General features: G+C 44.4%; 1 protein-coding gene across 1 annotated transcript; it reads right to left on the bottom strand.

The window, feature by feature from the left end:
• On the bottom strand, nucleotides 1–27,445 carry NUP88 (nucleoporin 88). Its single transcript, XM_070735178.1, has 17 exons — nucleotides 27,018–27,445; nucleotides 24,862–25,031; nucleotides 23,665–23,790; nucleotides 22,959–23,045; nucleotides 22,662–22,838; nucleotides 19,458–19,644; nucleotides 17,603–17,753; nucleotides 15,775–15,873; nucleotides 15,217–15,307; nucleotides 14,490–14,591; nucleotides 10,317–10,475; nucleotides 8,923–9,048; nucleotides 7,135–7,200; nucleotides 4,063–4,143; nucleotides 2,220–2,346; nucleotides 773–891; nucleotides 1–378 (listed from the first exon to the last, which is right to left on the bottom strand). Exons 1-17 carry the CDS (start codon nucleotides 27,276–27,278, stop codon nucleotides 315–317), a joined length of 2,193 nt encoding a protein of 730 aa, XP_070591279.1. The 5' UTR covers nucleotides 27,279–27,445; the 3' UTR covers nucleotides 1–314.

Raw genomic sequence — 27,445 nt, 5'->3', positions numbered from 1 at the left:
TAAAAATCAATAATGTTGATTTTTATTTTAAAACGAACAGTGTGTTATCACAAACATATATTTAAACTGAAGTCACAAGACTTACAAGGTTCCCTTATTTTCCCTCCCATGGTATCAAAAGGATGGAAGTCAAATGTCTTTAGCATCCTGCCTTCTGTAGAATGCTGCAATATGCGTTATAATCAGATGCATCCTCTAATGAGTATTTAACAGTGGCTCCTTTTGTAAAAATATTTCCATTTATAAATTAAGAAAAAGGCAGCTGGTTACACTTAATATTCCAAAAAATGTACGGTAAGTCTTTAATCTGATGACTAAAAGGTGACATGATTCCTGATGTCATTTATTTGTTTCACCATCTCTTGAATGTGTTCTCCCCTGAAAGGAGAAAAGAAAAAGTTTTCTTTACCTCAGTATTGAGCAAGGATAGTAAGACAGACAGTTTGCAATTTAAACCTTTAAATTTGATGTATTTTGGTTAGTCCAGTAATTTTTATGTATAACTAATACCTACAGTGTCTCACAAATTGCCTTACTGGAAATATATTTTTAAAAAATCTTATCACTCTCACAAATCTGGTAAACACACAAATATTTAGGACCTATACAACTCTGGCCAAAATATAATACTTAAAGCATTAGTATAGCAGCTGTCAACAGCCTAGAAACTCAACCAAGATTGAAGCCTGTGCACCATGCATGCTTTTGTCTTTAGTCAAATATTAATTATGCAAGAAAATTATAAATTCGGTTTAGCAAGCAATTGACTCACTCCTCTTTCAGAACAGCCTGGATACATTTCCTCTGATTGGTGCTGAGGTTGATGCTCGGCTTCTGTGGACTATTCCCCTTCTCCATTTTTCTCTGCTGGTAATCTTTTTTCATTTTAACCTGGGTTACAGGGCAGAAACACCTCAAAAGTTATTTTTATTGTTCTCTCAAAGGAAAATATTTGTAGCTCAGGGTTGAAATGAGGGGTCCTTGGTGTTCTCTGAGCCTGCCTGTTATCTTGCAAATGTCTCATTACCCTAGGTAACATCATCAGTGCTAGGCCTTAAGAGATTATTTGGTTGGGCTGTTTACTGTTGTGGTTAGCTCTGGCCCAGCTCCTGCCCCAAGGACTGGATGTGGGGGAGACATCCACATGCTGCAGGCCTGTTTTACCCCCCGGTGGAATCTGCTGATGAAGGCTCCTCTGACCAAGAAGACATGAGTGACAGGGAGGAGGAGAGTGTGGCAGACAGCTCAGAAGGAGATCAATTATCTAGCTCCTCCTTGAATTCAGAACAAGAGTTAATGATACAGCCACGCATGAGGAGAGCCATGCATAGGCAACAACAACTGAGAGATTATTATCAAAGAAAATGAGGCCACCTGTGGTTGGGTGGGGCTGTGGTAATTAGTGAGGCTACTATAAATAGCAGCCTGTGTGTTTGGCCATTGTGGAGGATTATCTGTTCGTTGTGTTTCATGACTGCTTTGCTGACTTTGACCTTTGTGTGCTGATTTTCCCCCCGCTTTGAAACTAAACCAGAGCCAAGTATGTGTCACTTTGTGAAAGAAGAAGGACTGTGAATTGCCTTACAGCTGCAAGCTAAGTACCTCAGAACTGATAAGGGACTTGTACAAATTACCAGTTTGTCTGGAGACAAGTGCTCTTTGCTATACAAAAAGAGTGCTCTGTTTATTTGCATTTTCGGCATAAAGAACATTGTTTTGAATTTTCAAACGTGTGTATGTGTCTGAAATTGTATCTGTGCATTTTTGGGAGGATTCTACCAGAGAGCTTGACAGAACATTTACTGATGGCTCTTTGGCAGTTTCTTGACTGGGGTATTGTTTTCTTGATTGATGGTCTGGAGTTAACCATAAATCTATGCTGATCTGAGAGCTGATTGCTGGTAGCTGATTTATCAGAGAGCCAGGCTTCTAGAAATCCCCTAGCTGTTTTGTTGTTGCAGTAAGAACAATGTAAGAACTGCAACAATCGCTATGTAGATCAGGGGTGGTCAAACTCGCTGCCTGTGGGATGGATGTGTTTTTCACTGCCCTTGCTGATTTAGCGAAGGAGGAGCGGAGTTGCACTCCTTACTAGCACTGACAATGTTACCTAGTTAGGGTAATGAAATGTCTGTAGAATAACAAGCAAGCTCGGAGAGCAGCAAGGACCTCTCATTTTATTTTTCTAGGTATGTTTTTAGAAATGAGAAGTCACTTGCCTGCTTAATAGCATTGCCTAAATGCCGCAGTTGTTCCTGTATTGTTTGTAGCTCCTTCTTCATATCCTTTTCACTATCGGACAGGACAGGCAGCTGTGAGTGGAAACCACGGAGAACTTTCTTCATCCTGTATCCATAAAAAGAATGACAGGTTTCTAACAAGGAGCAGTGGAGATGGGGGTTTGCTATGCATTTTCAGACTACACAGCTAAATATCTTCTCAGAATAATGTTACACTTGTACAATATATAACCATTCCTTTCAAATTTACTTGTAGATTTTAGTTTCTTATTTGGTGAGGTGTGATATATACTTTTGTTCAAAAGTAAATTGGTTTCATTTTGCTAATTAAATATTAGCAGACTTATTGGTTACTCTAGATGTTTGGTATTTGACAAGGAAAAAGAGGTACAATAGTACAGTACAGTACAGTAATACCTCGTCTTACGAACCTAATTGGTTCCGGAAGTAGGTTTGTAAGGCGAAACGTTTGTAAAACGAAACATTGTTTTCCATAGGAAACAATGTAAAGGCGATTAATCCGTGCAAAAAGAAAAAAAAATCGCAAAATGGTGCTCCACTGGGCGGCGGCGCCCAGCTGTCACCTTTTAAAACAGCCGGGGGGCTTCTCGGCGTTCTCCCGAACGTCGAACCCGGAGGTTTGGGTTTGGGTTCCGGAGGCCGCCGAGAAGCACCCGGCTGTTTCAGAAGTTGACGGCCGGGCGTCGGCGCTTCTCGGCAGCCTCCCGAACCCGAAAAGTTCGGGTGAATGCCGAAAAGCCCCCCATCTGTTTTAAAAGGTGACAGTCGGGCGGCGGCGCCCAGTGGAACGCCATTTTGCGATCTGCGGTGGGTTCGTAAGCCGAAAAAAGTTCGTAAGAGGCAAAAAAATTCCGAACCCTGGGTTCGTATCACAAGGGGTTTGTATCATGAGGAGTTCATATCATGAGGTACCACTGTATTAAGTAATTTTTAGAAAACTAATTTCTTTACTATGCAAAATATTCCTCTGCACAGACTGGCTGAGAGACACAACGGAGCTGCCAGACTCCGGTAAGATGCGCGTCTCATGGCCCGCCTGTCCCCTCCACTTGTCTCTCCGCCGTGTCTTACTTGACTCCTGGCATGCCCGGCGAGACTGCAAGTGGAGCCCTGTCTCACTCCATGTGTCTTGCTTCTCCACCGCCCCACCCCTCCGCACCTGCCACTCCCCCTTGCAGGGGAACAGCAGGCCAGATTTGGGTAGCTGAACATACTGCATCGCCTGGGAGAAGGTCTCACAGCGCCCCTCTCTCTCCCCCCCCCCCCGAGTGGCAGTGGCGCATCCGGCTCACCAAATCTGGCCTGCTGATCTTGGGCAGCAGTGGCTCTGACCCAATCAATGCCAACAATGCTGCGGGCAAGAACTGTCCACACCGATCCCGCTTTATGGCTGCGTAGACATCCTGCAACAGCCACTGCTTGGAACTCTGGTGCCAGTCCCCCTCGACTCCAGTCCCAGGTCAACAGGACTAGGGCTGGCAACAGTTTTTTTGCAGCCACCACTAAGAGAAGGGACGCATGAACTAGGGTTTGCATGAGTAGCCTCCACGAGGCCATGCCACATGAATGGCAGGCGCATGTGGGCCTGTTCCCCCTCTCTTTCCTCCCCTCTGGCATCATCTCACTGTGGTTTGCACGGCAACTGGGCATGAGTCTAAGTATTTTGGGGGGGGGGGGAGTATTTTAGCACATGCACTCAAAAGCCCAATTGGGCTTATTATCTGGACAGGTCCTAGTTTTGGGAAAACACGGTTGCTGTTACCTCAGCTAATCAGAAGAACCTGTAGTAAGATGTCCTCACCTGTTCACAATATCCTCTTGTTTCTCTTTGGCTTCTTCATATTTGTCAGCCAAACGCTCTGCTATCTCCCTCAAGCTTTTCCTTTATGAGAAAACAAAATGTTATTTTCAGGAGAGCAACACACCTTTGTTTTATTACACATTACAGTATTATAATAGACAAAATATTTGTTCCTTGAGTAAATTGTTTCTAATGGATATCTTCATTGCAAATCAACTTCTATAATACCCAGTAGCAGAATCCATGAGGAATCAGAAGAGCACTAAAATACAGAATGTACAACTTAATTTTCACCTAAAAGGAGCCAAATATTAGGCCTGGTAATGTTAAAGATTAAAAAAGGAAAAAGTCCAAAAGCATCCGTCCAAACACATTAAACTCGACCATTTAAGCTTTCCCCTATACCTGAACTGAACAACATAAGGTTTCCTTAAATGCTACGGTAGTACACAATCTCCTTCGTAGGAATTACAGTAGTACCTCTAGATACGAGCTGCTCTACATGCGAGTATTTCAAGATACGAGCCACGAGGGGAGAGACATTTCTGTTCTAGTCCCGAACTCAAATTCGGGATACGAGCCGAGCGTCCACTAGGTGGCGCAAGAATCCTTGCTTTTGGTTATCTCGGAGGGGAAAAACAACGTCTAAAGTTATTTGTTCCAGATACGAGTTGCCTCGACATACAAGCTCCCTTCTGGAACGAATTGTGCTCGTATCTAGGGGTACTACTGTACAATTCTTGGGTGGGAGAAGAAATAGGTTCTCTACCCTGTGTTATTTTTGTTTTACTGTGAAACTTAAGAGAGAAGCTTCCTTCCAGGAACCTCAGATTCTTTTGCCACCATGGACAATGGTTAGAATATTGCACCCAGCAGATGCATGCTCATGTTAACTTTGATTAGATTATTTCATAGTTTAGCAAGTTCTATGAACAATCTGGTTAGTGTACAGTTCAGTTTTACAACATCGGAAAAAGGTTTAATTAAGTAACCAGGTTGAGATTCAGCAACCTGGGTAAGTAGTCATACCAATTGCTCCCTATAATGCCTGGCCCTCCCAGTCTAAGATAGGTGAATTTGTCTTGTTCAGCAGTACTTGTTAATATATGACAATAGCTCCCCAAAATCATCCACAAATGGGTTTTTGGAATTCTACAACCCAAGTCCCAAAGGTAATTTTCCAAAGGGCAACTGGACTTCCTTGGGGGTTTTTTCCCTTTGAAAAAGTTTCACTTCTCATCTAGGGAACTTCTTCAGTTTCACTTCTTGATGAGAAGTGAAACATTTTCAAGGAAAAAAAACCCAAGAATGACTCACTGCCTTTTGGAAAAGCACCTTTGGGACAACCATGGCCTGGATGATTTGAAGATCTCCATAACTGTCTATAACCCAAGCCATTCGAGCTATTGAATATGTGTACATCTGAAATAATTTCTGTACGAGAATATTCTGCATCATTGACTTTTGCTACTTCCATGGGACAATCCAGTACACTGGTACCTCTACTTAAGAACTTAAATTTGTTCCGTGACCAGGTTCTTAAGTAGAAGCAATTTTTCCCATAGGAATCAATGTAAAAGCAAATAATGCGTGGAAACCCATTAGGAAAGAAATAAAAGCTCAGAATTTGGGTGGGAGGAGGAGAAAGAGGAGGAGGAGGAGAGTGGCTGCCGAAGGAAGGTGAGGTGAGGGGAATAAAAAAAATCCAAAACTTTAAGGCTTAAAAAAAAAAAAGGGACTCTGAGGCGGCGAGGAGGAGCACACGTCTCCCATATACCTGGTGCAAGGCTGCCTCCCATACACTGGCTGCTGCTGCTGCTACCTGCTGCCTCTTCCTTCTCATGCTGAAGGGCTCCCCTCTCCTCTCGCTCGCTCGCTCGCTCGCTTTGTAGCCGGTGTCTTTCCTTCGCTGTGGTGACTCCTCGGCTGCCCAGAGTGAAGGAAGCGTTTCTTTTCTCTGGGTGCTGGCAGAGGTTTATTCCCTGTCCAAGCACCCAGAGAAGGGAAAATGCTTTGTTCGCTCTGGACTGCCAAAGCCTCCTTAAGCGCCACCAAAAGGCTCCTCTGGCAGCCCAGATGGCTGGGATTAAAGGGGGAATGGCAGGAAACTGGCCGGGCCTTCGTGACGCTCTCAAATTTCCTGGGAATTTTTTCTGGGCTTGGGTTCTTAAGTAGAAAATGGTTCTTAAGTAGAGGCAAAGAAATCTTGAACACCTGGTTCTTATCTAGAAAAGTTCTTAAGCAGAGGTACCACTGTACTTGAAACCAGAAAAAAAACATAATCATTGTGTAAGTTCTGTTGTAAAATCTCAATCCATGATGGCAAACCTATGGCAAGCGGTCCACAGGTGGCATGCAGAGCCAAATCTGAGGGGACATGAAGTGTTTCCCTATGTCAGCTCCAGTGCGCGTGTGCATGCTAGCCACCTGGGTTTGGGCCTTCTGGAGGGTAGGGGCAAAGCAGTTTTCACCCTCCCCAGGCTTCAGGAAAGCCTCTGGAGCCTGTGGATGGTGAAAAATGGCCCCAATAGTCTACCGAAAGTCGTGGCTTCAAGGAGGCCTGCACACATGCATGGGGGGCAGCCGGGAGGGGGTGTACACATGCATGGGAGGGAGGGCATTGCGAGTCTGCGGAGAGGGGCGGCATACAAATAATAATAATAATAATAATAATAATAATAATAATAATAATAATAATAATGGGTGTGGGCACATGTGCCTTTTTGGCACCCAAGCAAAAAAGGGTTCGCCATCACTAAACCATTCCATCTAACTATGAGACAGGTTTCTTCTCCTGAAATTAATCAATTTTAGATCTCATAACTCAATGGTGGCAGTCATTCCATGTAGTTAAAATGAATGGCTTGTGTTGCAGCTGGACAAAGAACTATCGGCAGCAGTGTGAACTCCCTTTTTGTCACTAAGGCCATAAGCCCCAAAAGGAGTACACATTGTCCTGTCCCAATAGCGAGTCATTCTAAGATTCTTTTTGGCTAAGAAATAAAATATACATGGTTTAAAACAATAAAGGGGGGGACGGGAGGGGCAGCTGACAAATGGGTTGGCCTTTACCTTTCTTCTTGACAGCATTTTAGATCTTCCAGCTGTTTTTTTTTCTGTTCACGCAGCAATTTCACTCTGAGGCAGAGAAAAGACTTAAAGGTTAAACAGTAAGCAATGCCTCAATCTGCATGTTTTGTTTTCCTCTAACCACTACTGCAGAAGATAAACACCTAAGGCTTTAATGTTTAAAGGAAATTATAATATTTAAAAATGACTATTACTGTATTTTTCAGAGTATAAGATGCACCTTTTTCCTCCCTGAAAGAGGCTGAAAATTCAGCTGTGTCTTATACTTTGAATGTAGCTTTTTTCCCGAAGCTTCCCCCCCCCCAAATCCTAACTAGGTGCTAACAATCTTCCCAGCTCTTACCTTGCAGGTTCTTTCATTGTTACTCTTTGCGAAGAATGTTTTCCAAGCCCTAAGTGTTTGCAGGGTTTTTTTCATTGCTCTATCTTACTCCAAATGTTTCCTTCCAGCCCTAACCAGGTGCTAACGATATACCCAGCTCTTACATGCTTGTAAGCTCTTTCATTGTTACTCTGTCAAGAATGTTTTCCAAACCCTGTCTTTGTAGGTTTTTTAATTGCTCTGCTTGCTCCAAATGTTTCTTTCCAGCCCTAACTAAGTGCTAACAATGTTCCCAACTCTTACTGGCTTGCAAGCTCTTTCATTGTTACTCTTTGCAAAGAATGTTTTCCAAGCCCTAAGTGTTTGCAGGGTTTTTTTCATTGCTCTATCTTACTCCAAATGTTTCCTTCCAGCCCTAACCAGGTGCTAACGATATACCCAGCTCTTACATGCTTGCAAGCTCTTTCATTGTTACTCTGTCGAGAATGTTTTCCAAACCCTGTCTTTGTAGGTTTTTTAATTGCTCTGCTTGCTCCAAATGTTTCTTTCCAGCCCTAACTAGGTGCTAACAATGTTCCCAGCTCTTACTGGCTTGCAAGCTCTTTCATTGTTACTCTTTGCTAAAAATGTTTTCCAAGCCCTAAGTCTTTGCAGGTTTTTTTTTTTCATTGCTCTAACTTGCTCCAAATGTTTCTTTCCAGTCCTAACCAGGTGCTAACAATGTTCCCAGTTCTTACACGCTTGCAAGCTCTTTCACTGTTACTCTCTCTGAATAAGGTTTTTTTTAAAGACTTAATCAGGGGATAAAATAATGTGCTGAAGCTGACCAGACTAAGGGTGCTAGCCAAATGAATATCTGGAAAGCAGATTCTTTTCCCTATTTTCCTCCCCAAAAACTAAGGTGCATCTTATACTCTGAAAAATACATTAACTGATCTATTCCAAGGATAGAACAATGTAGAACATTAGGTATACTTAAATGTGGAGAAAATGGGATTTCCTTTCTTTTGTAGTGTGTGTAAGATAAATAAATTACCGGGGAAGCAGAATAAATGCTTTTCTCAGAATAATAGATTGTTTTTTATTAAAGTAATGTGTAGGTTTATCAGTTGTATTACACTTAAATCAGCAGAAAATCAAGACTAAGGCAGGCAGTAAATAAAAAGATGATTCAAAAATCAATTTTAGACTTTCACTGAAGTATTTTGATAACACAGGTGAAGTGGTTCATTTTTAGAAATATTGCTTTACACATGTTGCAAATCATTTAAGTGCCCTTTTCTGAAACATTGGGTCCAATACAAAAATTTAGTGGCACTTTAAATTATTCTCTATTTTTGTTAGGGCAGCGGACTCTTAAAAACCTTCATTGTGGTCACTGTGAGAAAATGCTGAAATGACTTTCTATGTTTAGAATTTAGAACTTAGAAACAAAGAGCCAGGGTTACCTTCGCTGGATTTCTTCTCGAGCCAAGTCCTGTTTTAGAATATATTCTTCCCGGAAAACTTGTGTGGCTCTGCTTAGAAGCTGAAGGCATTCTTCTGGGGGAGGGGAAGACTCTTTATCTGCAGCTCTTTAAAAAAAAAGAAGCAAACATGGGACATCCAAGATTGGAAAAGTACACACATACAAACATACACATATGTATGTGTGTGTGATGTACACCAGTGTTTTTCAACTAGTGTGCCGCGGCACACTAGTGTGCCGTGAGACATGGTCAGGTGTGCCGTGAAGCTCAGAGAGAGAAAGAAAACAAGAGAGAGAGAAAGAAAGAGAGAAAGAAGGAAAGAAAGAGAGAAAAGGAGAGAGAAAGAAAGCAAGAGAGAAAGAAAACAGAGAGAAAGAAAGAGAGAGAAAGAAAGCAAGAGAGAGAAAGCAAGAGAGAGAGAGAGAGAAAGCAAGAGAGAAAAAGAAAACAAGAGAAAGAAAGCAAGAGAGAGAGAAAAAGAAAACAAGAGAGGGAGGGAGGGAGAAAGAGAGCAAAAAAGAGAGGGAGGAAGGAAGAGAGAAAGAAAGAGGGATGGAGAGAGAGAGAAAAAAGAAGGCAGAGAAAGAGAGAGGGAGAGAAAAATAGAGCGAAAGGGAGGAAGAGAAAAAAATTTTGTCTAAACTTTTTTTAGCCCCCCCCCCTCCTCAATGTGCCCCAGGGTTTGGTAAATGTAAAAAATGTGCCATGGCTCAAAAAAGGTTGAAAATCACTGATATACACAAACACACACACATATATAGACACATCTCTGAGGGAGATGGGCAGTTAAAATTATGAAATAGATTGTAGAAGATAGATAAGATGATAGATTCGATGGATGGACAGACAAGATAGATAGATAATATAGATATATGATACAGATATAGACAGACAGACATTGAGCATCTCATCTAAAGTACTCAAAGAGAGCAAAGAATATTGAAATCAATGTTTGATAAAGTTCTCTAATCAATTCCCCCATCTCTTAGTCAACCAGACTACAAGCATAATAATTTATAATAACCCGCAAGATGGCTTGTATTCTCTGAATCTCTTACCAGCCTTGCATGAAAGAAGAATAACAGATTTAGGGCAGTAACAGAAAAGATGCAAAAACAGCCAAATACAGAACGGGAGATTTTCAGCCAGAAAAAGAAAAATCTGATCATGAGTCCACTGAAAAGATCAAGCTTTGGTGTCCATCCCAAGCAAGATGCAATTTGCCAATTGCAGCCAAAACAAAGAACAAGCAACAACACAAGGCATGGAAAGGGTTTATCTTTGCACACCAGTGAGGAAAAGCAGCAAAGTAACGACAAAAAAAATTCCACTTTATGTGAAATTGGTTTTCCCCAAAGAGAAAGAGGTTGTACTTCAGCAATAATGGATTTGCAGTGGTGCGACACAAGATGTTCCGGATATGTCTCTCAAAGGAATCCTGTGATTCAGCTAGGATGCGGAGGGGTGTGGTAGAACTCTGCGGCTCTTCCTTGGTGCACAGAAGCGGAGGGCATGTTGGGTGGACTGTGGAACTGTCAAAACAAAGGTCAGGCATCTATTAATATCAACAATTCTTCGCTGCCTTCTTTTTTTCTCCTTTTCAGTTAAGTTCCTTGGAGCTATAAAACCCTCCTACCATTGTTAAAAAAAATGGCTTGCATTGCCATTGGCCCTTCCTAATCATAACTCTCATGCAGAAAATATCAGAAAGAGAAGCTTATTCAATGTTATCCCTTACTGCTAATATTTCTAAGAAGAACCCACTAAGGAGAGATTCCCTCTTTTCTATAAGAACAGATTAAAGAAATCAGAGTGGGGGTTTTTCCAGTCCCTGTAGGTAAGACCCTGGCAAAAAGCACTGCGGGGCCTACAAAATTGCAATACAGAAGGAAGATTCATCCCTTTTTCATCCAACACACTATAGTATCTATTTTTCTTCCAGATTGGATTTTTCCAGGAAATCGCAGCAAGATAAATGCTTAAGCCTAGTTTGGGAAACACAATGTTTTCTTACTATGAGACAGAATCAATCTGGAAACTAGGAAAAAGACATATTTTCCATTTGTATTATTGCAGGAAGAACAGAGATGCACCATTACTTCTGTTTTGAGCAGACTACAAAATTATTGAGCTATTGGTTATGAATTTTGCAGACCTTCATGAATTTTGCACTAAAATACTATATTGCATAGATATTTTAAACAAAAGACAAACACATAAAGGTTATTGTCTACAGAAGTACTTAAAAGAATTCAAGTTCAATGACAGCTGGTGCCAGCAAGCATATCACAAAGGAGTTAGCCAAACAACAGATATATAAGGCAAGGTTCGACAAACCCAGGCGCCTGGTCGCCAGTGGCGCCTAGAAAATGTTGTCTGGCGCCTAGAAAATGTTGCCTGCTGTACTGTATGTCAGCGTTTCCCAACCGGTGTGCCGCCTGGGCAGGGCGCTGCGGTGCCTCTGACCTCTCCGCTCCTGCCCGATGCCGCGGTTTCTGGCGCTCTCCTGCTGGGTCCCAAAGAAGGCAGGCAGGAAGGAGAGCTCCATTCTTCGCGCCTTTTTCCCGCCTTCCTTCTTTGGGGCTCAGCAGGAGAGCGCCAGAAACCGCGGCATCGAGCAGGAACCGGGAGGTCGGAGGCACCGGCACGGCAGCGCCCGCCCAGCTGAAGGTTCCCTGTCGTCATCGGCAAGTGTCCTTTGGGGCCCGGCGGGAGGGCACTGGCGGTGGGAGCGGGGGGGGGCCGCGGCTGCAGCGGCACAGGCAGTCGCGGGGAGATGGCGGGGGGAGCGGGGGGCGGCTAAAGCGGCCCCGGGCACCATTCCCTGTAGGCTTTTCCAGGGGCGCGCAGGGAGCCGCGGCCACCCGCCCGCCTACCGGATTTCCCTCCGCGCGGCTGGGGAGGTGGATTCGCCGCCCCCGCCAGCCCGATCTCCCTCCAGTGGCTGGTGACGTAGTTCTACCGCCCTCGCCAGCCTGATCTCCCTCCGTGGGGGGGTGGGGGGCGACGAACCGACGACCGGGGGCTGTCCGTCCGTGTTGGGTGGTGCAGGGCAGGCACAGGCAGCCCCAGGGGAGAACAAGGGAGGGAGAGAGAAAGGAAAGAGAGAGTAAGGGAGGGAGAGAAAATTGAATGAAGGAGGGAGAGAAAGAAAGAGTAAGAAGCAGAAAGGATAGAGAAAAAGGAAGAGAAAGGAGGGGAGAAAGGAAAGAGGAGGAAGGGGGGAGAGAAAATTGAATGCAGGAGGGAGAGAAAGAAAGAGTAAGAAGTAGAAAGGATAGAGATAAAGGAAGAGAAAGAGGGGGAGAAAGGAAAGAGGGAGGGAGGCGGGAGAGAAAATTGAATGAAGGAGGGAGAGAAAGAAAGAGTAAGAAGTAGAAAGGATAGAGAAAAAGGAAGAGAAAGGGAGGGAGAGAAAGGAAAGAGGGAGGAAGGGGGGGAGAGAAAATTGAATGAAGGAGGGAGAGAAAGAAAGAGTAAGAAGTAGAAAGGATAGAGAAAAAGGAAGAGAAAGGGAGGGAGAGAAAGGAAAGAGGGAGGAAGGGGGAGAGAAAGAAGATATGAAGGAGGGAGAAAAAGAAAGAGAGATAGGAAGGAAAGAGGGAGAGAAAGGAATGAGAGAGAAAGGGAGGGAGAGAAAGGGAATGAAAGAGGGAGAAGGGGTGAGAGATAGAAAGGATAGACAGAAAGGGAGAGAAAGGAAAGAGAGAAAGGGAGGGAGAGGAAGGAAAGAGATGAGAGAGGAAGGAAGAGAGAAAGAAAGAGGGATGGAGAGAGAAAGGAAGGAAGAGAGAGAAAGAGGGAGGGAGAGAGAAATAGAGCGAAAGGGAGGAAGAGAGATTTTTTTTGTCCAAACTTTTTTTAGCGCCCCCCCCCCCATGTTCCCCAGGATTTTGAAAATATGAAAAATGTGCCGCGGCTCCAAAAAGGTTGGGAAACACTGCTGTATGTGTATACAGTATATTTTTCCCGCCTGTGTTTACGCCCAGAAATGGTACATCTTGGCTTCCGTAGCTCCGCCCATCAACCTCGGAGCGAGCTGCTTTCCCAGCGTCCCCTGCGCTTGCGTGCGTCTCTCCCTCCCCCCTTGCCTCCATTCCGCCTCCTACTCGAACCCCTTCACTCCCCCCCACCGCACACAGACGCTCCGATCTTGGCCGCTCACCCGCCTTCGGAGAGAAGCGGAAGCCCCTCCCCTCCCGGCGTGAGGTTTTGTTCATTCCTCCTCCGGCCGCTGTGCGCGGTGACTTCCGACCAGTAACCCCTCCTCCCCCCTCCCCCCCTCACCCGCGTCCCCGGCCCGGTCTCCCTTTCCTTCTTCTCTGTTTCGGTTTCTGACTAACGGTCTCCCCTCGGATCCCGACGGGAGTACAGCAGAGCCGGCTCGGCGGAGCCAGGCCTGCGCCGGGGGGGAGGGGTGAAAGGATGTCAGGTGGAGACTCGGCAAAAAACCAAGTTTGCTTAAAAAAAATTCTGGCTCCTAAATTTTTTGGCTGGCTCCTAGATTCTGAACAACTTTGTCGACCCCTGATATAAGGAAAAACAGATATGCTTTCAAGAACAAGGTAATGTTTGTACAGTGATACCTCGTCTTACAAACGCCTCGTCATACAAACTTTTCGAGATACAAACCCGGGGTTTAAGATTTTTTTGCCTCGTCTTACAAACTATTTTCATCTTACAAACCCACCACTGCCGGTGGGATGCCCCACCTCCGGACTTCTGTTGCCAGCGAAGCACCCGTTTTTGCACTGCTGGGATTCCTCTGAGGCTCCCCTCTATGGGAAACCCCACCTCCAGACCTCTGTGTTTTTGCGATGCTGCGATATCACTGAGGCTCCCCTCGCTGGGAAACCCCACCTCTGGACTTCCGTTGCCAGCGAAGCGCCCATTTTTGCGCTGCTGGGATTTCCCTGCTGGGATTCCTCTGCAGCATCGCAAAAACACAGAAGTCTGGAGGTGGGCTTTCCCATGGAGGGGAGCCTCAGGGGAATCCCAGCAGCGCAAAAAACAGGCTCTTCAGCTGGCAAAAGGGGTGAATTTTGGGCTTGCACACATTAATCGCTTTTGCATTGATTCTTATGGGAAACATTGTTTCGTCTTACAAACTTTTCACCTTAAGAACCTCATCCCGGAAACCAATTAAGTTTGTAAGAAAAGGTATCACTGTAATTGAAACAAGGAAATCTAAAAATCTAGGTCAACCAAAATCTGAATCCACTATATGTAAGATGAGGAATACTTCTAAATGTGAAGCAATGATTAAGGTTGATTTAACTGTTTTAATACTGCATTTGAATCTGTGGGTAACCTTGATAAGATTTGTAGAACAAATCACCTCAATCTAAAACAGCGTTTCTCAATTTTGGAAACTTTATGGTGGGGGACTTCAACTCCCAGAATTCCTCAGCCAGCATACATGGTGATTCTGGGAGTTAAAAAGTTCTCCTGTTTTAAAGTGGCCAAAATTTAAGGAAAGCTGAGCAAGTGGAAAACTTGAAAGTATATCTGACTCAGGCATAGATTATAAATGGCTTCATACTTACAGAAGAGGCCTGGTAATGCATTCATAGGTGCTGGTGATGCAAACCATTGTAGGGCCCAGAATATCCGAGACAATCCAGAATCCTCTAATTGCAGCAGGTTGTCTACAGGAACAAAACATCTCTTTAAAAGTTCTGGCAGGGAGGAATTATTATTGGTAGTGTCAAAACAAAAAAATAACAAAACACCTGGACTGGATGGTCTTCCAGGTGAATTCTACAAAGCCACAATTGGTACTATAGGACAGTGATGGCGAAACGATGGCACGAGTGCCAGAGGTGGCACACAGAGCCATATCTGCTGGCACACGAGCTGTTGCTCTAGCTCAGCTCCAACATGCATGTTTGTGCCGGCCAGCTGATTTTTGGCTCACACAGAGGCTCTGGATGGCATTGAAGGTTACAATCCAACATATCTGAAGACTAAAGTTGAGGACTAAGTCATTTAAATATATAAAATGAAAGATCCAACCTACAACAATTCTCATGAACATTACTTTTCCTATAACATACAACTCTACTTGAGCATGGTAAATGCAGCACACTTGATAGCCCCCCAGTTTCTCTCTCAAACACATGTTGTACAAAATTATTAACAAAGCCAATGTACACTTCACTGTTTCATATGTTACAACAAGTATCTGTAACAGTTGTTGAGCAAAGGTCTCCAAAGATAAAGTGCATGAAGAACATCAACTGGAGAATAGATGGAAGCCACACTGGGTCTTACCTGCATGGTAGAGGCTTGGTACACAAGATATGCTCCACAAAACACTTCTGTTCTGCCCCAAGCTCCTGTAAACTGTCCTTGTCTTCTTCGCCTGAAAAGCAAGTCCACTAATTTAATACACAAGACGAATTCCAATTTGTAGAATTCAGCTATCACCACAAACTACCCTATTCACTTGACATATTTTTATATCACATTTCTGCGTTAAAACACAAAGATAGAAGCAAAATAATTTTGCAACGTAAAAGCATTTATAAATATATATGGTACACATGAACTATGCATTATAAAAAGGGAGGGGAAAATACATTTAGGAAAAACAACTTCTCATACAAAGGTCTGATGCAAGACAGACATACTGCTAGAAAATAAGGTAGTATTTGCTTCCAAATATCAATGAGAGAGCACTCCAAAGAGTAGAAGCCACCAAATTTGAAGTTATAAACACATTAATATCTTATCTTTTTAATATATGTTAAATTGAAGGCAATGGCAAGAACCTAAATGTGTATTTTTAAGAAAAATCAAATTACAAGCCAGAAGGATTAAGTTACTTACCAGAACCAAGGAATTTGTGTAATTTGTTGATCCAGGGGAGTCCAATACTATGTACACCAGCATCATGTGTGCAGTGGTAGCGAGAAGAACATTTGGGATCTGAGAAACATAAGCATGGTTTGTGTTAATTGATGACCAAATTGGCACAAGATAGATTTCACATTTCACATATATATCTTATATCTTTACATACTGTACTTCTTTCACTGACTCATAGTACAATGCTGTGCTTCTCTGCTTAAACAATCTACTGTGTTCAAGTAAGCCCACATTAAGTTGTATAAGAATACCATTTCAAGATCACATTTGCAACTCGGCATTTATTTTATTGTCTCAATTATTCTGTAACAGTGATGGCAAACCTTTTTTTCCCTTGGGTGCCAAAAGCATATGTGTGCATGCTACTGTGCATTCGTGAGTGCCCACACCCATAATTCAATGCCTGGAAAAAGCGAAAATGGCCTCCCCCTCCTCTCCGGAGGCCCTCTGGAGGCTGAAAACTGATCATTTCCCAACTTCTGGTAGGAGGCTTCTCTGGAGCCTGGAAAGGGCAAAAATGCCATGCCCCAGAGGCCCTCCGGAAAAACACGCTTCCCCTGCCTCTGTGCAAGCTGAAAAATCAGCTGGGCAGCGCGCATATGCACTCTGGCACCAAACTAGAGCAATAGCTCGTGTGCCGGCAGATATGGCTCTGCGTGCCACTGTGGCCATAGGTTCACTATCACTGTTCTATAACATTAGAAACTTCCTGTGCCTGGTATAATGCTAGAGCTTTCCAGATGTGTATTTTAAAAAAATATTTTGCTTTATGCCCTAAAACAGAGGTCCCCAACCTTTTTAGCACCAGGACCGGCTTTAAGTTAGACGAGTTTTCCACGGCCCGGTGGGGGGGGGGGGGGGCTTTGGTCATATGGGGGTGGGGTTATGGAGGGGTGGAGCTTAGTGGACGCAGCCCTCCACACTTCTCCACAGGGCGGGGAGAATCAGGAGGCTCCTTTGGCAGCTGGGGGCTGCCTGGCTTTGTGATTTTGGCTGGGGGGGGGAGTTAGGGAAGGTCCTACTTCTCCCCCCCCAGCCAAAAATTCAAAGCCTATCTGCTAGATACGGGCGATGAGTGGGACAGAGCGGCGCGGAAGCCTCTTGCAGCAGCTGCCACAGCCACCGGCTTCGGCGCCGCTCGTCCGCTCATTGCCCGTGTCTGGCAGAAGCTGCTGCCCGAGTGCTCTTGGCCGGCGGGATTTAAAGTGCTGGGGTGGGGGGTGTCCCATCGGGAGGCGAAGCACTGGGGTGGGGGGGCTGTCAGGACACCCCCCACCCCAGCACTTTGAATCCCGCCGGCCAAGAGCACTCGGGCAGCAGCTTCTGCTGGATACGGGCGATGGGCGGGACGAGCGGCGCCGAAGCCGGTGGCTGTGGCAGCTGCTGCAAGAGGCTTCCGCGCCGCTCTGTCCCACTCATCGCCCGTATCCAGCAGATAGGCTTTGAATTTTTGGCTGGGGGGGGGAGAAGTAGGACCTTCCTAACTCCCTCCCCAGCCAAAATCACAAAGCCAGGCAGCCCCCAGCCGCCAAAGGAGCCTCCTGATTCTCCCCGCCCTGTGGAGAAGTGTGGAGGGCTGCGTCACCGCCCGACGCCCCACCCCGTCCTGCATAATGTTCTCTGCCGGGAGGGCAGCGGCGCCGCGGACCGGCTGAAAACCCCTAACGGCCCGGTCCTGGTCCGCGGACCGGCGGTTGGGGACCTCTGCCCTAAAAGGCAGGTTTATCAGCTATTAAATGGACACGGTGAAGAGAATAAATATAATGGAAGTAATGACCTGTGTTCTTACCTTTGTGCAATTTCATTGGACAGGTGAAATCTGAATCTAGAGGCTCTTCCCCTTCTCTAGAAGCTAGTTTCAAAGCAAGTTCCAATTCAACACACTCAAGCACATAGAGTGATGGAATGAGGTCACTTCGGGAATCCCAAGACTTGATGGACTGCAGGGGGAAATGGAATGATTATATTAACATTTTTCAAGTCAGGATTCCCTTGAGACACATTGGGTTAATAACATTTAGTGTTATATACTTCCCCAAAGCGCTTTACAGCATTATCTGGAAAGTTTACAATATAAGCACCCACGGGCCAGATCCAACCCATGGGCATGACTACAAAGGACACGGCCCACCCAAGCTCTGTTCTCATTGACAGAAGGCTGCCGGAGGCCGTTGCGGCTGAAAATGGAGCTCTGAACACAGCTATTTTACAAGCCCCACCTCCCAGCCCTCTGAGGTCAAACACAATCCTGATGTGGCCTTCAATGAAATCGAGTTTGACACCCCTGACTTAGAAGTATGATTCCATGAACATGGAGCAGAACTGCATTGAGTGGCACTAACTTCAATCAGTAATCACAATTTAAATGTGTGTCAAGGGTACATTCTCCCCTTTCCAGCAGTCTCTTGAATGGTTAGGATAAAACATATTTCCTGGATAGAGATCACACATTTCAAACTGTTTGTGTTATAAGTCAACCCTGCACAGCAATATAACTGTAAGGTAGTGATGGAAAATACTGGCAGAAGCTACTTCTCAATCCCTCAATCTTCTATCTAGTTTTCCTGGAAGGACACTTCCTTCCTTCCTTCCTTCCTTCCTTCCTTCCTTCCTTCCTTCCTTCCTTCCTTCCTTCCTTCCTTCCTCCCTTCCTCCCTCCCTCCCTCCCTATCTATCCATCCATCAGTCTTTCGGATTTATATACCACCCCTCTCGGAGGATTCGGGGGGGGGGGGGGCTTTAGCATCTTATTTAAACCGGGGGGTGAACTGATTAAGAAAGAAGGTGACAGGAGGAGAGTTTCCAAATTATTCTAAAACATCCAAAAGTCGAAATTATGAAAATGAAAGTCATCCATTTTATTATTGAATTACAGCAGTGAAAAAAACTGGGGAGCAATATTTAGATTTAGATTTAATTGGATTTGTATGCTGCCCCTCTCCGAGGACTTGGGGCAGCTCACAGCATATACAGAAAACAGTAATAAACAATCTAATTAATAATAATAATAATAGATTGTGGGGACAATATGCTGGCTCTATTAAAAAGTGCTATTGCTAACATGTTGTAAGCCGCCCTGAGTCTAAGGAGAAGGGGTGGCATAAACATTGAATAAATAAGTAAGTAAGTTAGTAAGTACGTACGTACGTACGTACATGCATACATACATACATACATACATACATACATACATACATACATACATACATTAAAAAACAATCCTTAAGATTCTGATTTAAAAAACTATCATTTACATATACATGCAAACCTCTGGGCTGGCTACTCACAATCCCTAGAAGGTTATATTGTAACACTGCAGTTTATTATACCTCCAATTAATATGCAAGATTGCCAGAAGTAATCTGGAAATACAGCAAATGAACTCTTCTGTAGTCACATTTTTTAAAATATACACAATGTTTTAAGGGATTTATACTCAGGCCATTTCACGCTCTAGCCGATTGTTTCAGGAAAAAAAGGCTATTTTGGGGATCTTCAGTCATGGATCTGTTCTATTGATTAAAATTTGATTCTTTCTTCTGGACAATGTTAGGAGTTTACATGCATGTTTTACCACTGAACTAGAGATTCCTCCCATGTATCAATGCTTTTTCTCAAAAGTGCAAACTCTAGCAGTAACATACCATCTGTTCATCATCATCTTCTCCGTCTAGTACCACACAATGATAAATCATCCCCGATTCAGTAGCAATCACTAGGATGTTAGGAACACAGGAAAGGCAGAGAACTGCACAAGCATCGTAGCCATAATTGTCTTCAGCTGCAGGATACATCGGCAATGGGCCCAGAAGCTTACCAAGGTTACTGGTGCTGGAATAACAATTTCAAGACGAGTGGGAAGCTGTTTAATAGCATTAACTTTTATTATTACTGTTCTGCCAAATAAAACCAACTTAACTGCTTCATAAAGTAAGCCTTTCTCTTCTGTTTGCTACAAAAATTGAGTTATTTGAACTACCAGGAGCTAAGTATGGTCTCACATATTTAATATTTATTCTGAGAACAATAACAAAAAGTCTTCTATTTTATAAAAGTGTGATGTGATGTCACTCCTGGAAGCAATCACCTGAACCAAATTTCAGAGAAGTGACTTAGCTCTAAGCACTTCTAGGGATAGTGGAAAATACTTAAGATGCTCCCTTTAAACCAGAGGTCCCCAACCTTTTTTGCACCAGGGACCGGCTTTAAGCTAGACCAGTTTTCCATGGCCCGGGGGGGGGGGGGGGGCTTTGGTCATATGGGGGTGGGGTTATGGAGGGGTGGAGCCAGGGCCGCCATCAGGAATTTTGGGGCCCCATACAGCCTAAGTGTCTGGGGGCCCCCCTCCCCGCCATTTTAAAACTACTTTATTTTGCGACATACCAATTATGTATGAAATTTACCTTCTTTGGGGAGGGGTGAAAGGGGAGAGTAAGAGAAGAAGGAGTGAAAGAAGGGAATGAGGGAGGAAAGAAGGGAGGAAAGGAAAAAGGAAAGCAAGAAATGGATGGAGGAAAGGAAGGAAAGAAAGAAAAGAAAAGAAAGAAAGAAAGAAAGAAAGAAAGAAAGGGGGAAGGGACAGGAATAGAGGAAGGAAGCAAGGAAACTTATGAAAGGGGAGAGTAAGAGAGGAAAGACTGAAGGAAGGGAGGGAGGGGAAGAAGGTAGGAAGGAGAAAGAAAAGAAGAAATAGAGGAAGGGAAGGTAAAAGAGAGAAAGAAAAAGTGCAAGAAAGAAAGAAAGAAAGAAAGAGAATGAAAGAGAAATAAAAATAGAGAGGGGAATGAAAGAAATGGAAGGAGGGAAGGAAGGAGAGAAAGAAAGAGAAAGAAAGAAAGCAAGAGAGAGAAAAAAGAATGAAAGAGCAAGAGAGCAAGAGAGCAAAAGAAAGAGAGAAAGAAAGAAAGAAAGAAAGGCAACTTCAAAGAAAGGCTCACTGAGCATCTCTCACTCTCTTTCTGTCCCTCTTTCTTTCTCTCTCTTCCTTTCTATCTCTCCTCTTCCTTTATCTCCTCTCTCTCTCTCCCTCTCTCTTTCTCTCCCCCCTCTCTCCCCCCCTCTTTCCCTCTCTCCCTCTCTTGCTATCTCTCCCCCCTCTCCCTCTCTCTTTCTCTCTCTCCCTCTCTTGCTATCTCTTTCTCTCCTCTCTCTCCCTCTCTCTTTCTCTCTCTCCCTCTCTTGCTATCTCTTTCTCTCTCTTCTCCCCCCTCTCTCCCTCTCTCCTTCTCCCTCTCCCTCTCTTTCTCTCTCTCTCCCCCCCTCTCTCTCTCTTTCTCTCTCTCCCTCTCTTGCTATCTCTTTCTCTCTCTTTCTCCCCCCTCTCTCCCTCTCTCTTTCTCCCTCTCCCTCTCTTTCTCTCTCTCTCCCCCCTCTCTCCCTCTCTCTTTCTCTCTCTCCCTCTCTTGCTATCTCTTTCTCTCTCTTTCTCCCCCTCTCTCCCTCTCTCTTTCTCCCTCTCCCTCCACTCACCCATCCCGGGGGTCTTTTTCGGACTTGCCAATCCAAGTCACGCAGCCTTGCGGAGCTCCTGGTGGTCTCTCATCCCCGAATCAGCCAGGTAAACACGGCCCCCTCTTCCCTGGCCCGAAACCAGCGAAGGTTGGGGGAATTTCTGCGCAACCCCGGCCACTTTCGGGGTTAAATTCCTCTCCCCGCCCTCTCCGCACCTCCGAAGGGAGCAGGGCAGCGTTGCTGGGCTAGCCAATTCTGGGCAGGGGGCGAATTCCTCCCGGGGGGGTGGAGGTGTGGATGTGTGCGTGCGCCCAGAAGGCGTCCGAACTTTGCCCGGCGGAGCTCTGCAAACACGAGGCAGGGAGGGAGGGAGGCCGTTGCCCGGCCAGCGGGCACCAAACAGGGCAGGGCTCCATGGGAGGGGAGGGGGCGCCCCGCGTGGGACCCCCCCCCCCGGCGGGCTCCGTCCGGTCGGGAAAAAGGAGGGCAGGGGTCTCTCGGCTGGGGCGGCGCTGGGGGCGCTCTGCACACGCTCAGGGGGCCCGAAGCTGCGTGTGAAAGGGAAGGGGAGGGGGCACCTCGCGGCTGGGGGCTGCCTGGCTTTGTGATTTTGGCTGGGGGGGGGAGTTAGGAAGGTCCTACTTCTCCCCCCCCCAGCCAAAAATTCAAAGCCTATCTGCTGGATACGGGCGATGAGTGGGACAGAGCGGCGCGGAAGCCTCTTGCAGCAGCTGCCACAGCCACCGGCTTCGGCGCCGCTCGTCCCGCTCATCGCCCGTATCCAGCAGATAGGCTTTGAGTTTTTGGCTGGGGGGGGGGAGAAGTAGGACCTTCCTAAGTCCCCCCCAGCCAAAAACTCAAAGCCAGGCAGCCCCCAGCCGCCAAAGGAGCCTCCTGATTCTCCCCGCCCTGCCCGACGCCCCATCCTGTCCTGCATAATGTCCTCTGCCGGGAGGGCAGCGGCGCCGCGGACCGGCTGGAAAACTCCAACGGCCCGGTCCCGGTCCGCGGACCGGCGGTTGGGGACCTCTGCTTTAAACGAATCAAATGTAATTAATCTTCTAGGTGTCATAATATTGTAGCTTTATTCATAACCATGAAACACCCTCCATATTTTTCCCTTGCATTGCATGCAAACCCTCTTGATTCTCCATCAGTTTCACTGTAGTGCCCTAAATGTTAGCTCAGTAAGAGCATATTTGAATAGCTAGAGGCACAGTACCAGTAACAGAAGATGAAATGTGTTATTTAGCAACAGTTGATTTCCGCTCAACCTTTTAAAACAATTTTATTTTTCACTCAATGCTTTTATAACCTCCTATATTTGAAAATGTACTCTCCAGTGCAGATAGGCAAACTTAATGCCACTAAGTGAACTTTCTCAACCAAGTCTTTACCTGTGCAAGAGATTAATATAGGTCAAAAACGTCTCTCCATTTTCATACAGGATATACATAGGATATGCCAGCATATCCTCTTTGTCTCTCTGTCCGATTACATTCTTAGGAAGTACCGCTAGAGGTCCAAAGTCAAATGCCACTGCAGTCTCTCCTATCAACGCTGTGTATGTTCTCCTGAAGCAGAAAAGGCAGAGAGAGACTTTAGTCTGCAGTGACTCTAAACACTTAGGTCCGGTCTGCAGACAAACAAACAATAGCTGAGCTTGCCTGGGGAGGAGAAAGATTCAATCTTACCCCTTATTAAGTCTCAATGTTTCCTCATCAGCATCTGAAAGTGTTATCATTTTCACAGGTGTCTCGGGTGAACTCAAGTTATAAATCCTATTAAACAAAGAAAAGTTTTTAATAAACAAAAAAACCCCACTATTATTTCTTCAGATTGAATAACTAATTGTCAGTGTGTATATCAATTATGGTAAATAATTTTCCATATTGGTTGGTTTTGTTTCTTTGTTTTTATTTATTTATTATTTATTTATTTATTGGATTTGTATGCCGCCCCTCTCCGGAGACTCGGGGGTGGCTAACAGCGACAATAAAACAGTGTACAATAGTAATTTGGTATTAGAAATGATTAAAAACCCATTAATATAAAAACCAAACATACATACATACATACCATGCATAGAATTGTAAAGGCCTAGGGGAAAGAGGATCTCAATTCCCCCATGCCTGGCGGCAGAGGTGGGTTTTAAGTTGTTTACGAAAGGCAAGGAGGGTGGGGGCAGTTCTAATATCTGGGGGGAGTTGGTTCCAGAGGGCCAGGGCCGCCACAGAGAAGGCTCTTCCCCTGGGTCCCGCCAGGCGACATTTTATTAGCAGCAGCAGCAGCAAAAATATCCATACAAAACTAGAGATGGCCTTGTTGACATTTGCTTTTATATTTCTTTGGAGTTATAACTCTATTAAATGCAATCTATTTAGAGCAAGAAAAGGTTACCTTATTGTGTTGTCAGATGTTAACAGCACAACATGGGGCTCCAGCGTCTCACTGGGATACCAAGCAGCATGCTTCAGGGTCAGAGATGATGAACTGGTGAAGAACCTTTCGCCAATAGGTATGGTACTGGAAAACACATGTCTGCATTTCAGCCACAAAAGATCTACCATTCATTCATCTGTTCCAATGCTTTAACCAACACGGAGACAAAATTAAAATGGCTTGATATTTTTCTGACTGATTTCCCAGTTAACCCCTATTAAGAATTTTCCCTGCAACCTCAATCTCATGTTCTCTCTCAAGTGCCAAACTGCTTTCCAGAATGTTTTCATGAGAAATTTTCTCCAAATGTTTCTACATACCTGTTTTTTTCATTAAAACCTTTAGTATCTATCTTTATACTGTAAGTAAGCATAACTGAAATGATTAAGCATTTCCAAAGCAAAACTCCCTGTGATGATCCATAGAAACATAGAAGTCTGACGGCAGAAAAAGACCTCCTGGTCCATCTAGTCTGCCCTTATACTATTTTCTGTATTTTATCTTAGGATGGATATATGTTTATCCCAGGCATGTTTAAATTCAGTTTCTGTGGATTTATCTACCACGTCTGCTGGAAGTTTGTTCCAAGGATCTACTACTCTTTCAGTAAAATAATATTTTCTCATGTTGCTTTTGATCTTTCCCCCAACTAACTTCAGATTGTGTCCCCAGACAAAGCAAGGCAAATGTAGCACAATAAGATACACTACTTCAGGGTCTGAAATATCCACGGCTGGATTTTAGGTCAAGTCTAACAAAAGTTATCCTCACTAACCCTCGGGCACCTGCTTGAAGCAATCTGAACTACTGCTTTTCATAATGTAAATCAGCAATGTTCACAGGAGGAGTTTAAAAAGACAAGGTAGCAGTAGCCAAAGCAATCCAATTGTTGCCTCTATATATGTATGTGATGTCAGGAGGGGAATGGATTACACTGCTGAATCTCCAATCTTGTCAGTTTGATTCCTACCTTGGAGATACTAGCTGCATAACTGAAAAGAGTCTGTTTAAATACTGGACAGGAGAACATTAGCAAACAAACTTTTATCCAGTGGCACCACTACATAATAACAATAGTCTGGAGAAAAATAAATGATAAAGCAATCATAGGTGATTTTAAAGCTGATAATCAAGATAAATGGAAATTCTACATACCTACAATTAATGGTTTCTTTTCCACCTTCAAATTCAGAATTCTTTCCCCAACGTTTAGGTAATTCCAACACCATTAATCCTTTTGTTCCTATGAGAGCTACATGTTGTTGCATAGGACTTAAAATTGTTTGATACACTTCAAAGAAGGGGGGATTTATGCAGAGAAGAACCTGAAAACAAAAACAGGTTTGATTACTTACAGACATTTCTCATGTTAGCACAAGGATATGCTAAGCCTTGGTTTGCTTAATCATGATCTGTTGAATAAATTGGGTATCTTTCCACAATGTGCAAAGTCATGAACCACAATCTACAAAACATAACTGTATTAAATCCTACAGGTAGTATTATTAGTAACTGCCAATGCTGAAGGATCAGTCTGCAAATAGATTCATAACTACAATAGATGACTATTAAGTTGGAGGCCCAGGCAAAAGGAATAATTTATTCTTCCAACTGAAACAGATGTGTGATGTATAGTCCTTGGACACTATGGAAAACAATTCCTGGTTTGTCAATGAAGTTTTATACTGTCTGTTTATGTATCTCTTTGGATTCTTCCTGTTTAGCAAAAGCTAAGTTACACTTCTCTGTCTTGCCAATTTATGTAAAATAAGAACAGAAAAGAATTACAGGAAAAAATATTACAGAAACGAACTGTTTTAAGAGTACAGTATATTGCTTCACACTACCAGCAAAATCGGACCAGAATATCTCCGAGACCACCTTCTGCTGCACGAATCCCAGCAACAGTTAGGTCCCACAGAGTTGGCCTTCTCCAGGTCCCGTCGACTAAACAATGTCATCTGGCGGGACCCACGGGAAGAGCCTTCTCTGTGGTGGCCCCGACCCTCTGGAACCAGCTCCCCACCGGAGATTAGGATTGCCCCCACCATCCTTGCCTTTCGTAAACTCCTTAAAACCCACCTCTGCCGTCAGGCATGGGGGAATTGAGATGTCTCCCCCTGGCCTATATAGTTTATGCATGGTATGTTTGTGTGTATTTCTTGCTTTTTAAATAAGGGGTTTTTAGTTACTTTTAAATAATAGATTTGTTGTACATGGTTTTATTATTGCTGTGAGCCACCCCGAGTCTACGGAGAGGGGCAGCATACAAATCTAATAAACTAAACTAAACTAAAATTGAGCGTTCACATGGCCCTTTTTAATGCATCTTCAATCAAACTACCTATCAACTAACCAATATCAAGCAACCAATTTATGTACCTCTTTGGATTCTCCTGGTTTAGCAACTTTTAAATTCCCCGTTTAACTACTTTTCCTCTAATTTATGAGTCACCCCTTAACTAAGTTCAAAGGAAGGGCAATTGTTAATAGCTTTAAATAACATTGTTTAAACCTATTTGTCAGTTTTCTTTAAGTATTGTAGGCTGCCCAGGGTCACTCTCTTCTGAGATGGGCAGCTATATACATATAAATAAATAGAAGTATTGCAAAAAACCCAATCTATATCAGAATTTGCATTATGAGATTGCAACATTAAATGCTAAAAATCAATTAAATGTCAATTGCAACCTCAGATATAAAACAAAATTATAGTACAATTTAAAGAATCTGCAAAAGTCAGTGGATCTTAAAATTTGGTGCCAAATGGGAGTTCAGTACTGGTTGTAATCTGACTTTCTCTTACAGGTGCCACTTGTGTTTCTACACATTCTTCTCTGAATGCCTTCATTTTTTTCCATGGAAAACTGAACTTTTCTGATTCAACTCAAATTTATACATTCAATTTTGGGGGTCGGGTGGGGTTGTTGTCTATGCATATGGCTGCTTGCATGAAGTAAAATTCAGCCTAAGGGAGGTGTTTGTGTATGGGGGATGATCTTTCCAACAGGTGAGGCACAAAGTTTACAGACATGTTCCTTCCTAGGCAAAGGAATGGTCCCCACAAACAAAACGTTAGCAATTTCAGCAAGGTGAAGCTTGGAATTCTTCTAGATGAGAACTCTCCAACCTTGGCAACTTTAACCTTGGCGGACTTCAACTCCCAGAATTCCCCACCCAGGAAAGCTGGGCAATTCAGAGCAAAACTGGCTGGAGAATTCTGGGAGTTGAAGTCCGCTAAGGTTTAAAGTTGCCAAGGTTTGAGACCCCCTGTTCTAAGAACCAGGAGACTCGCTCCAGAAACGCCCCACCTGGTAGGAGCCCAATCTGTCCGGATCGTCGCCCAGGTGCCTCAGGCTGAGGACGCAAAAGGCGGCATTTTCTCGGTCCCACAGGAAGAATTCTCCGCCGATGCCAAACATCAAATTCCTCGGCAGAGCTGGTCTGGCTTGCTCTGTCTCCGGTCCGGCTTCAGAGGCCTGCTCCCTCAGGCGACTCAGCACCGCATGGCGAGGCAGTTCGACCCACCAATGGTCTCCTAAACCCGGCGACACAGTAAACGCCGCCGCCATGGTTACTTCAGCGAGGCGAGTGGAACGGCCGGCGGCTTAATTAGGCGGCTAAACGGATCTTGCCCGGCCACCTCAGACGGCCGAACTACAGCTCCCAGAGTGCATTCCGGCAGCGACCATAGAGTATTCAGAAGTCGCTTGGCGGGTTCTTACACTTCTCCCCGCCC

Source organism: Erythrolamprus reginae, chromosome 1 (genome assembly GCF_031021105.1).
Source record: "Erythrolamprus reginae isolate rEryReg1 chromosome 1, rEryReg1.hap1, whole genome shotgun sequence".
NCBI lineage: Eukaryota > Metazoa > Chordata > Lepidosauria > Squamata > Dipsadidae > Erythrolamprus > Erythrolamprus reginae.
This window is presented reverse-complemented; position numbering and strand designations above follow the sequence as displayed.

Bases quoted from the DNA above. Each gene is read 5' to 3' on its own strand.
- NUP88 (XM_070735178.1), bottom strand. From the start codon at position 27,278: ATGGCGGCGGCGTTTACTGTGTCGCCGGGTTTAGGAGACCATTGGTGG. The intron at 23,791-24,861 runs GTATGTAGAATT...TGTGTTTTCCAG, and splicing joins AAAGAAACCATTAATTGTAG to TACCATACCTATTGGCGAAA. The intron at 14,592-15,216 runs GTAAGACCCAGT...TTGTTCCTGTAG, and splicing joins ACCAAGCCTCTACCATGCAG to ACAACCTGCTGCAATTAGAG.